Source organism: Ischnura elegans, chromosome 7, assembly GCF_921293095.1.
Source record: "Ischnura elegans chromosome 7, ioIscEleg1.1, whole genome shotgun sequence".
Lineage (NCBI taxonomy): Eukaryota > Metazoa > Arthropoda > Insecta > Odonata > Coenagrionidae > Ischnura > Ischnura elegans.
The window spans coordinates 89,535,787-89,548,593 of NC_060252.1; the positions used below are offsets into that span (position 1 = coordinate 89,535,787).

The 12,807-nt window shown below is 43.1% G+C and overlaps 1 protein-coding gene across 1 annotated transcript in view; it reads right to left on the reverse strand.

Moving 5' to 3' along the window:
- LOC124162132 (G1/S-specific cyclin-D2-like) overlaps positions 1-12,484 on the reverse strand; it is a 62,544-nt gene extending 50,060 nt beyond the window's left edge. Inside the window, exon 1 of the mRNA XM_046538552.1 lies at positions 11,283-12,484. Within this exon, the coding sequence (XP_046394508.1) occupies positions 11,283-11,486 (204 nt within the window). The 5' untranslated portion in view covers positions 11,487-12,484. The remainder of the gene's footprint in view (positions 1-11,282) is intronic.
- Between the last annotated feature and the right edge of the window lie 323 nt (positions 12,485-12,807).

Here is a 12,807-nt window from a genome sequence, read left to right on the forward strand (position 1 = left end):
TCGTGGAATATGCAAGTATTTATTTCGACGTGGAAAAATTCCACTCCATCACGCTTCAATCTTCGGATTTTATTGAGGACTTTTAAGGGACCTTTTGGAGAAAAGAGGAAACCCGGCATATGCTTTAAATTTTGCAAAATTGCAATTATAATATATTTTATTTTAACAAAAACTTAACTACTTATATCCTTTACCCGAATGGAAAATAAAACCGACGAGAAATGAATACCCAGAAAATGGTTCGAAAATGTATTTAGCATGGGAGAAAAAAAGGCGAATACCCGTCTTGTGTACATAGAGGCAAATATTGGCATAGATAATACAACACCGCACTACAGTGAATCTGAACCATTCTCCTCACCAACCGAATAATCGATGCCTTCATATTTTTTATGATATCTTGTCATACAGCGATGAATGAGGCCTCCCCGCCGATTGTTTTTTGCTGCTCTCGGCATTATCTCGCCGATATTATTGAATGGGCGAGTTCGTTCACCCTTGGACTTCCAAGCAGTTCACGACAACAGTTATGATAATACGACGGTTTCGCCTATAACCCTGTTCAACCAACTGATTAGAGAGAACATCTAGCCTGGTTGTAGTGATGAATATATGGGCCTTCATGCATGGTCGCCAAGGGATACAAGGAGTTACATTGTGGGGGAAATGCTACTGAGTTGCAGCTCTCGCAAATAAATGCTTCCTTGCACATTTTGTTTACAATGACGGGTATTTACTAATGTTACTACGCATATTGAGAACAAGTCATGGGGAAAATTTTGCTGAATTAACCTTCTTTGCCGGGTGGTCAAAAATCGAAAAGGAGTAGTAACAAAAATTTTGATTTCCCACCACAATACCGCTTAACTTTAACATGTAATTAATTTCCAAAATCGACAAAAAGAAAAAAAAATATTGAACAAAAATCAAAGTATGAGGAGATACCTTGTAGAAATCGAGGATAGATAAGATGGTAAAGATGAAACAGTCGTTTTATTTCCAAAGATTTCATTTCTTAACCGACCTTGGTTTCGACAATATACGCTTTCTTTATCATACCTTGGTAATGAAGGTAGGTTACCATGGAATACTTAAGAAGCATTCTGGAAGGCTCCCAGAATGCTTCTTTAAGTACTCCATGGAAAACTACTTTTATCGTTAGAATACTTCAATAATGATAATATATCGTCCAAACCTATGACGGTTAAGAAATGAAAACTGTGTTAAAAACAGCTGTAATATTTATCATGGTATCGATTTCGCCGGCCTCGGTGGCGGCGAGGTAAAGTCCTCGCCTGCCGAACAGGAGGTCGCGGGTTCGAGTCCCGCCTGGGTAAGTTACCCTTATCCAGAGCAGGGTTGTTTGTGTACGTTATATTGTTATCATGTTATTAACCCCGAGGTACAAGGCCGTACAGAGCTGTTCGGTGGTAAGAAAATAAAGAAATTATTGAGCTAGCCCATAAGAACGGTCGGGTGTCCCCCGCGCGCCGCCCTTGGAACAATTCTTCCCCAGCATCGGCATGAGACAACCGCGGTGGCGGCGCTGTAGCACCCGAATCTCCGCACTGCCGACACCGCGAAATGCCTTCCTATTCTCGCCTCCAGCACGGCGCTGCGCGCTGCCTGAATGGTTCCCATGGAGACAGGATGAATGGGGAGGCTGTTTAGCGAGAGAGAGAGAGAGAGAGAGAGAGAAGGGGAATGGGGTCTTGTCTCTCTTTCTCTCCTCTCTCTCTCTAGGAGCCTGACCAGACGGAGAGCGAGCTGTGTATGCCTTTTTATCAGTCTTTCGCCTCGTGGGAGTGAGAGACTAGCAATGGGGAGAGAGACCTCCTTCCCTCTCTCTGCTTTTCATTCATAAAAGAGGGGTACATCCCTCTTCGCTTCGTCCCCACTCTCTCCTCTCCCGACTCAAAGCAGACCGCCCCTTCCACTTCACATGCACGGACTAACTGAGGCTCGCCGCCCTCCGCGCACCGATTTCTCTCACGCTCCGCCAGAGGGGAGTGGAGTCGCTGCTGCTGTCTGCCCCCTCGGGCGACGGAGAGAGCAGCTCTATTATCGCGAAAGGCAAATAGAAAAACGTGGAGGGGGGGAAGAGGGTGATCCTCCATCGCTAGAGCATTTAAGGGTTGTTTCCTAAGTTTCCTCGCGAGGGTGAGCTGGGAGTTTCCGGCAATATGATGCTTTGGATGGCGGAAAGAATTGAGATCAGCTATCGAATGAGGATTTTCAGTATTCCCTCGAATCAGATATGACACTACAGCGTGATGGTACTTGAAATTGTAAGTTTTCTAGCTCAGCCCTGATATTAATTCCAGCTGGAAGCTCCGTGATATTTGAAGGCTCCATCTGCAAGAAGCGAGGGAATATCCTTAATAAAGGGGTCGTTCAGTCATGCGCGAAATAACAATTTATTAAACTAAGTCTGTAGGCGGTTGGAAAAGATAAGTTAGGGAGAAAAAAATCTTCATCATATGGTAGTTATATCGCAATTTTTAAAAATCACGTGATTACTGAAGAAATTGCACAAATCAAGCATATCTAGAATAGAAAACTCGACGGTTTCCACTACCATATCAGTACCCGTATTTATTTTCCGGATACATAAGACTCGGGTCTGATCAGGAATCCAATGGAGTCTGGACTAATTATATCACGCCTGACATAGCTTGATCATGTTTTATCAGTACCAACAGAGGCGTAACTAGGAATATGCTTTGGGGGGATGGGAGGGTCTGGGGGTGAGGCCCCCCCTCCGAGCAACAGGGGGTCCGGGAAAATTTTTGAAAAATTACATGCCTGGAAATACATTTTACATAATTTTGGCACTTAAAATTCCACTTTGAGTACATGCAGTAATTATATGTCAAAACTAGACAATAGTTTAAAATATTTTTTTCTTTTTCTCTGAGGCTTTGGGGGGGGGGGTGGATCTATCCCCCTCAACCCCCCTACCCATAGTTACGCCACTGAGTACTAAATTGAAGTCTTAGGTTTGTTTATATTGTTAGGTAGGTTTGGTTGTTAGTACAGGTTTGATGTAAAATTTAAACCAAGAAATAAACTGATTTAAATCCCGTTCAGGATCTGATCTGATATCTTCTAAGGTCTGATTTAGAATGTGATCCTGTCACATATCTTGACTGGGATCTAAATAAGCGCAATTCATGATCAAAATTTTCGATTAGACCTGATTTCGCCGATGGGTTTTTAAATTCATCATTTCCATGATCCCTTTCGAGTTCAAATTCCACCACTACAAGCAGACTGCGTAGCGTCCACCCCACCTTTAGGTACACCTTCGAGCCTTCAAGAATCCACTTGAAGAATTTCGCCTTCGTTCTATCCGGCGCTTAGTTCACTATCTACGTTGCAACATTCCCGATTACGGGGATTTATTTTCGGTCGCGAACACAAAGCATTGGCATGGGGGAATTCCCGTTCTTCCTATTTGCGTGGTGTCCTCATGTGAGGTAGGTACTCGTAGGAGACAGGGAAACACCACCGCTCATTGCACACACCCAGCCCGTCCCATTAGGGGGGCCAGACCACGTGACCGCTCGGGGGTATGGGTAGGGGTGGGGGCGAGGGGTTATCACCTGTTGCTGTCCCTTACTGAAAGGGCTCCGGGAGCGGTGGGAAGGGAAGGAAAAATTCCTCGGGATTGCCGAAGGGAGACCTAGGGCGAAAAGAAAGCAATGTGGTGGGGCGAAATATTTCCGCTGAATCCGACGCGAATTTACAGGTGCCGTGATTTCCCACGATACAATCTCGACACGTGCGACACCGTAAGAGATTGAATACGACTTTTAATCCACCGGAACGGGTGGAATCTTAAGATGCGTTAAGTATAGATAAGAGGGTGGATGATGTGTATTTCAATCAATGGAATGTAGTGTCTCACCAACTGGCTTAATATGTTCTTTATTAAGGTCTTGACAGTTCAGCAGTATTTGCATGATACCGTAGCAACGCATTTGCACATGAACTGAAAGATTCGAGATTCAATATCGAGATTCGCGCTGAGAAATCAAAATGGAAGGTAAAGTGAAATTCGCACAGTATTTCAGCATGGATTAAATCAAAATTATTAACCCTGAAATTGTGCGAATATTATTTCGAGGATGTTTGTATTGGGGTCATTGCCAGCCAAAATTCAGGAAAGTATTTATTAAATTAAATTACATATAATTCACTGATATAAGCTATGATGTTGGTGTGCAGAAGTTGTCGACCGATAGATCACCCTTGATGAGGAGTTGTATAACCTAGCACACTAATTGCTGATCAAAATTCCAGCTATTTATCGGTTATATTTTCATAGAACCATACAAGCAGTCTATCAAGGAAGACATTGAATATTCTTCATCAAATGCGAGAAAATACATACAGATTTGTTATTAAAGGGCATTGATATAATATATAACTTGATGGAAACGATGTTTATAATTAATTCCTCAAACGTTCGCTGTCTCTTCGACGCTATGCTCTACATAATCAATGGTAACGATTCCCATTTAGCTTGGAGAACTGGAACTAACCAGGAATAGTTTATCAGGCAAATGATGTCTAAAATGGAAAAATCAATGGTAATCACAATAACAATTTGCAATTCTAATAATTACAGACCCTAAATTTTGGCTAGACTAATCTGTTAATAGTTCTCTACTACGGCAAAGTGGGGTCTAAAAATATATGAACTCTCATTTGTGCTTCGCATGCTTAATCTTCAACACATTCTTGTTTCAGAGGACAATTTAGTTCCTTTTTTCCGAGTTATCTGAAGAACCTTTTTCGCCGCTAGATAAGAACTTCCGTCTCACTGCGTGGAAGATATTTAACGAGCAAATCTGTTGCCATTTTCCGCCGAGGAGTTCCTGTCAAATGACCATTGTTGAAGAATACCTGGAGTTGTCTCGAAGTATCATCTCCTGGTAACGTTCCCTTAGTGCTAAGGACAGGCTGTGCTTTTAACCAAGGATTTTATGCCTGTTAACTGGAGATATTCGCGCTAAGTCTCTTCCAAGTAGCTGTATTTCTTAGTTATTTTTTAGCTGCTGTATTTCTTAGTCAGTAATTAAGAATGAATGCTGAGTAAAATTATATCGGGTTGGCAACCGAGAGAAATAGGAAGTTCATTTTAGTTCAACCTAGCAGCGCTCGAGGGCATAATCAGTGCTCAATCAAATATTCACCTTGATGACGAGAAAAGAGGCGGATCTTCACTCATTGGATTGAAATCACGAGGCTGACAGCCGGAAATACAATTATTCTCCTAAAGCGCGCTACCTTACTCAATATGGAATACGTAACGGATCTGGCCATAGAATGAATACGTTTATAATTTTGCATTGTATGATTCCAAGGCACTTACTTCAGAGTGAATAGTACAGATGTTTTCCGGGTTTGAACCACAAACTTTCATCTATCAGTGTAATAGGTATTTCGAAGACTACCGCGTGAACGGCGGTGAAATATGCATGGATTGCCATGAGAAAAAGCACCTCGAGTTGCCATCCTTGATGGACCGCGAGTGCTAATCATGTATTACTATGAGCCTCGGGAGCTGCCATAGGAATTCTGGAATCTGAATGTCGTAGTGGCCAGCGCAGTGGTACGGAAAGCCTTAAGTTCGAAGTTCGTAGTCCAGGGGAATAACTTTACTTATGGCAATTCATGTATATTTCTTCTAACTTCTTCCCCGCGGTCTTCAGCCCTACCTCCTCACGCGGCTAAATCTTAAGGAGCGGCCCTTATCAAAGCGACAGCTTGGAGCACCTTATCGCCTTGGAGACGGAAGTGGACGACCGGGACTCGCCCAATGACAGTCTTCCCAAGGCTCTCACCATGTTTACAAGGAAGAAGTACCACTATGGTGCAACTGGCGAGATGGAGGAAAAAAATCTCTAGTCTCCTCGTGGGAAAATTCCGCCAAGTGTACCTCGTCGACTATCCGCAAAGAAACCGCCGGAAATATTGTTACTATACATCTACATACTACCAAGCAAGTCGCCAGGAGAGACCTTTGGCAGGGGGTGTTAGGACGCCAGCCGATCTCACATAAAAATGCAAATTCTCAAACTAATAAACGACTAGCATTTATTGAAGTCCTTCATGGTTCGGGGGAAAAACGAATTTCCATTACTAACCGTTCGGCAAATTATTTCTTTCAATTTATCGCTTCTGTCGGACCAGGATATACAAAGGGGCTCGAATATGATCTTCTCCAAGTCGCTCTTAAAGATATTCCTTCTCAATTGCTCAAGCAAACTAAGCCAATCCTATACCCACGTTTGAATACCTTTGCAAGCGCAAATTCCTGGCAAAAAATAACATACAATACAATATCTATTAGCTCGTACAAGGAAGAAGAATCAACCCGTCGTCAATTGGTTAAAATTCGGAGGTTTTACGGCTTCAGGCGACAAATCGACTTATTTCCTTCAAAATGCCTTGTTAATAAATTCACTCGCCGTTTCTGGGATAATTGCATGGGTATTTAATAGTTTCCGATAGTGGTTTGGTATAAGAAAATGAATTAGGTTGTGAAGTAGTCCGTAATTCTTTTCAAACCCACGACTTGTATTAATCAAGCTATAAGTTAATTTCCGTTATCTTGAATAGCAAATTCGCAGTCTTAATTGAGAGTAAAACCAAATCAGAAACTCATGGAACTCCACCTCCATGATGAGTTGAAGGTTTTTTCTGCTTAAAAATGCACTGCTTGTAACACTGAATTAAACATAACGTCGACAAGAGTAATTTCGGTTATCGACACTACATTGGCGAGTATCATGATGATAAACGTGAGCTTGGCATCTTAGTTTCGAAATGCCTCGAAAGTTATTCAGGGTCTCTTTGAAGCATGGCTTTTAAATGAGTCGCAAATTACTTGTGCGTCGTTATTTTCCTGCGGCGCACAACTTGGGACGTGTTTGCGGCTGGCGGAAGGGCGAGGAGAATGAAATAATGAATGAAGCAAGTTGGAAGTAAAACAGCATAGTCAACTCGGCCGAAGATGAATTGCGAAGAACAATATGGCAGTACGGTTGTTTTACATTGTGGACGCTAGGTGCCGTGTTACCGGGGCGGCGCGGAGGGTAGTCATTTTTCGAACTACCGAATATTGGTGTTAAAAATAATAATGTAATCTCCCCAGCAAAAGAATCAGCATAAATATGTAGTCAAATGTATTACGCGAAGATTGTAATAATGTTAAAACGTTTAATGTTTTCGACCTCTTGAAGTGTAAAATGACAAGGAGATTATAGTTCCATCATATGATCATGTTAGTGATCAAGGCGCGGGAACACGCGAGAAACTCACTCCACTGACGGGCATCAAACCACGTTCCTATGCATAGAATGCGAATTATTATAATCATTCAAAAGTGAAAATCATCTATAACGATCTTTAATGCCTTCTTTGTCATCCTTAAAAATAAATAATAAATGTTGGTAGTAAAAATTAACAAAAACTCACACAAATGGTGACGCAAACTTAAACCCCTACCAAAAGTCAAATTCTAATGCTCTATTACCCCAAATAAACGGCATGAAATTCACAGATTTCTGAAAATAATCCTTCTGGTGCCAAGACACCTTACCGAATAGCCACTTCTAAGCTCCTTTGTGCATTCTTGTAACGTCCACGGCCCAGCTTTGACAACTAAGTGCTAGGAAATATGAACTAAGGTTGGCCTTCGGTAAGCTCACGTGTTCACGGACTGACTTAACGAATTTATTTAACAATATATTCAACTATACAACTATTAGAGACGGAATCGAAAGATTTCTCCCATTTTCACGGCATTTAAATAGAAACTAATGCCTTGTTATAAAATACAATTAGGTTTTGTTAAAAAAATTGTTAATTTACTAAAAACAACTTTAATTGGAACCGCGAATATTTTCCTCAACTGAAACGAACTAATAAGACCTTGATCGAAATCCGATATTGACTTCGGCGAAGTCTAAGAAGATCGTCCCCTTAGGCTGGTATTGATTTTGTAATATTTTTTTGACAATTGCTCAACGCCTGAGAAAGGAACAGATGCTAAGACTGCGAGTCGTGTTGATCACACATGGACACGACATTGGGGCGCCACCTTCCAAGAGGAAGATAGTGGAAGTAACAAATCCTCTTTGCTCACAAGAACGATGTCGCAGTCGGGAGAGAGGCAAGATTTTTATGCGCACGTGAATTCCTCGAGGAGGTGAACGCTCTTCCGACACGCCACTCGGTAATGACTGGAGTCCCATTTCTTCCTTGCTCACTTCCACTGTGCGTGGAAAGCAACATTCGGTGCCGGCTTACTATTTACCGAGAAATCCGCCCATTTCCCTTACCTAGGCACTTGAGCAACACCTACGGGATAAGACTATTTTCTTTTCAGAACGGCGCAATAGCTTGCCCCTGAAAGATCGGGGAAACTACCTTCCGACGAAAGGATTTTCCATCAATTTCCCCTGAGAATTAAATGACCTACGATAAGTCAAAAAGGCAATCATATAAAAGTTATCTTTACAGAGCGCCGAGCTATGCAAATTAGTGGGGAATTAAATATGTGTACGATCGAATGAACTCCATCTGCCGCTTGTCGACTGTTCAGGAAACCAGTCAAGAATCTGTGGGGGAGGTTAATCAAAATCAATTTTTGCCCTTCACTACATTGCAAAATACGCTTTTCACTCCTACTTACTGCGTAATAGCGAATATTCAATAACAAAGAAAAAGCTTCAGCTTCGAACAGGCATAAAAAATGCACTATGTGCCACAAAAACTTCGAAAAATCTTGTCTGGTAAGATTTAAAATATGAATGAGGAAGGGGTTTATTTTCATGAATGTTTCCAGTACACTATTCCTCATTAAAAATTTTCACTAATGTAAGATAGTATAGACAGAAATGGCGCCAAAACTTTTAGGGGGGGGGGGGGGGGGAGCTGTAAATTCGTTCACCACACACGTTGTCTCGAAGATGGTCGCACATTCCAGCCGTCCGCACTCAAAGCTAGATGTCGCTGCATTCGCTTTACTCCTCGACGAATCACAAAAATACGCGTGTAAGCCAGCGGAAGGATTTCGAAGCCCTGTCGGAAGAAAATGGTTAAATTGAGCTTTGGTAAGTAGCTGTTGGCGACTTCTTTCTGGTTAACAGCTCGAGAGAAATGAATCCGCGAATTTAGCACCATGGTAAACTCCAGAAAAAAACGATACTTATAGAGATAGCGAACAATAAGTCCACAGAAAGATAAAACTTGAGTACTCTAAATCTATGCTAAAACATTATACCTTGTAATGTAGATAAAGGTATTAAAATTTTGCACGCGGCAATTTAAACCATGATGTTTTCGGAGTTCGGCGAAGAACGCAAGAGTTTCTCCGCTAGTGAAGACCTTTGACAACTATAAAGTTTAAAGAGCATTGGAAAAATAGCGTTGCCACAGTTAAATGGAAGTAATGATGTGATAGGAAGTTCGATGATTGCGGCCCTATTCCTCAAAGCCTAGTAAACCAATTATAGTGATGATAAATAAAAATAATGACGTAAGTAATTTCTACGAAAGCTGATGCACTACGCCCTGGAAAATACCTAGGTCTTTCCACGCAGATTCATCATTGAATGTCATCTCCAGTGCGAATAGAACTCCCGTGTACTCAACAAGTGAGGCGATCAGCTGACTACGGCCGAGCCGGTCTTCCCCTACACCGCCACCCCACCTCAACGGAACTTCCCCTCGGCGCCCTTACCGACCAGCGTGATTTCCTCCACCCCGGCCAGCCGGCGACGAAGCCGCGAGACCGCCGGGGATGACGGCCTCAACACACCCTGGATTGATGCTTTAAAATATCGAATACTCAAGCACCACAGGCGTAATCACTTTTCTGAAGGGATATCACTTTCTATTAAAGAAGTTTTATAAAAAAGGCCACTCGATAATCAGAAAAAATACTCTCGAATGCAAACGCGACATAATACGCACTTATTATTCGCTTTCGGTTTCATACCCATATTTCTCAACGCTCATTAAGTTGGTTCACAAGCTAAGCCTGCCATACGCCGTTAGTATGGACGCCGGGGATCACCTTGAGTGTATGTAATGCTAATGTTATCAACGCCAAGGGAGTTACCGAACGTTTGTATCAGTCGCTGATTAGCACGTTCCTCGGTGAAAGAGATGTAAGTTACGAAGACAGTTAGCCAGCAGAGAGATTTACAGGGGACTCTTGCAAAATTGCAAAATTTTAAAGATGTGTCTATAATATGACATTGTTAGATTTACTGATAGAATTTCGGAGAATTCGTCACGAGACGTATATGAAGTGGTCTTGGATACTATCCCAACGTTCCAGGATCACAGAAAGTGGCTTCTTGAGGTTGATGAATGAACAACACATGCACAGGTATTATGGAAAAGATGAGCAAGGTTCGAATAATACACCACTTAACACCTATTGAGACGCAACATCAACACACTCTCATTGGCCGCTAATGCTGGACTCCGGAAAAGATAACTTTGTAGTATGCTTCGCGCACTTAATTAGAACCGCTCTTAAAACGAAGGAAACCGAAAAGTACGCCACGCGACCAGATAAATTTACCCCATGTATTAACCACGATAGTTACAACATTTAAACAAGTACGATGTAGCTAAATTCAAACTGTTTTCTAGCACGATTATCAATTAGGGAGGCTATTTTAACACGAGGCAAATTTTTCGAAATACATTAGTGAAGGAGCAATTTTGATCGGAAACGTTGGTTATACTTGGTTCCGCAGCGGACTTAAGTTTGCACACGAAAGGATAAATTTATTTCAAGCGTACCAATTTTGCCGGAATGGACGAAGATGAAGCCTTCGCCGGAGAAGTACAGAAGTATTACATTTTAACACCGCAAATAAATCCGAAGGTTCTTTGAACTTAAAAATATTCTCTAGAATCACTTCAATATATACTTTTAAGTGGAAAATTAGAATACTTATATTTTATTAGACGGACTTCATGAGTGTATGACCGAAATAAAAGGTTGCATTGCCAAACTGCCTACTCTTTACGTCTTCATTAGGACCAAACGGAGAGGCAGTAACCATAAATATTTCTTGCGTGTGAGAGGGTAACTTATTAAGGCAATCATTTCAGGGAGGGGAGGGGATTAGTCTAACACTTTTGAACCCTAACAATAGGGGGAAATTGAACTCCACCACCAGCTCGCTACGGGGGTTTCAACCAACTAAAGTTACAAAGGAAAATACAAATGAATCAAAATGACTTACCTCGAGCAGCCACTCCGCCACGACCTTCCGATTGGCGGGGGTCACTTCGGTCTGCACGCAATTGAAGTAGCTGCTGGCCGACGGGGAATTCCTCTCCTCAGCCTTCAGCATGTTCTGGAACACTCGCTCATCATTGACTAGATGAGGATCTTCGTACGCCCGGCACTCACAGCCTCTCTCGGGCTCAAAGCACATTAAATCCATCTTCGACTTGTCCAGAGCTATGCGACGGTAAAGGAATCTGAGTAGATGCGAGGAGCGACGCGAAAAAGAGAAACAAACACAGATCAGAGCACCATGAACAACTCAAAAGCGGCCCGCGTGAGGTAATAACGGGCGACTGTCCTGGGTGATCACCGCGAATTGAGTCCTTAGGTGCATCCGAAGAGGATGTTTACGCAGTCCAAAGAAAAACACGGGAGCGAGAAGTCCTTCGTCGATCTCTATAAGCACAGAGATAGAGCTGCAGGTTTACGGAGATGATCCTTGCGACCGGCAAGCACGTTACCTCCGAAAACTTAAAAACCCGCGTTGTTCACGACGATCTGTTTTTCCTTTCGGCGAGCGGCCCCTGCTATTCCGGGCAGCTCAGGGAAGATTCCACGGGTCTTCCCGGTAAACCGAAAAAAACCTCCCTTCTACTCCTGAACAAAACCTTCCCCTCGTCCGCCGGCTTTGCAGAGCAGCCCACCCCTACGGACCAAAATTTGGCCGAGGTTACGGGATCCGCCCGGCTAACAAGTGTTCCGACTTTAAAGAGGACGAGAAATGCTAAGGAAGGCCAGAAAGAGGCACACTTTGAGTTTTTCTACAATTCTGCACACTAGCTGCGGTGGGGATCGACGTAAAACGTGTCTGAGTTTACAAGAAAGTCAAGGCATATACTAGAGCGACTAAGCTTGCGAACTCTCCACACCGCTGCTGACACGAAGGAAATTCAATAAAATGTTCAGCCGTGAGAGCAAATCCTACCTTTCCACGCAACAGGCACCGTAGTACTATCGACAAAGAGGAGGGATATATATCACAGGGGGTCGGTGCTGAAGTGCTACACGTAATTCGCTGGGGGTACACTATCGAGGGAAGGCACTTGCGGGAAAGGGCTGGATAGGGATACTTGCGAGCGCTATAAGGTCTTTCTCTGGCGGTCTACCAGGCCAGAATGAGCAGTTGATCGTGCGTTGCTGCCAGGCTCGACCCGTCTGCAAGTGATCCAAACACACTCCCCACCTCCGCCCTCCCCTACAACTTTGAGTCACTCTCGCTTGAGCAGCGCTACTCTGCGGCAGTTTGGGAACCTTCTCTCTATGCTGCATATCTCGGTGTCCCCATCCCACTCCCTAGTCTTCCCCATCCCTCCCCCCATCATACACGGCCAGCAGCTAACCCGCTCGCCTCAACTGAGATGGGGCCCAGGGGGATCATCACACAAAACACGAAGGCTTAATTTATGCAGGGTGATTCAGGAAGAATCTGCAATACTTCAGGAGGTGGTTGGGGAGACAATTCTAAACATTTTGTGCCC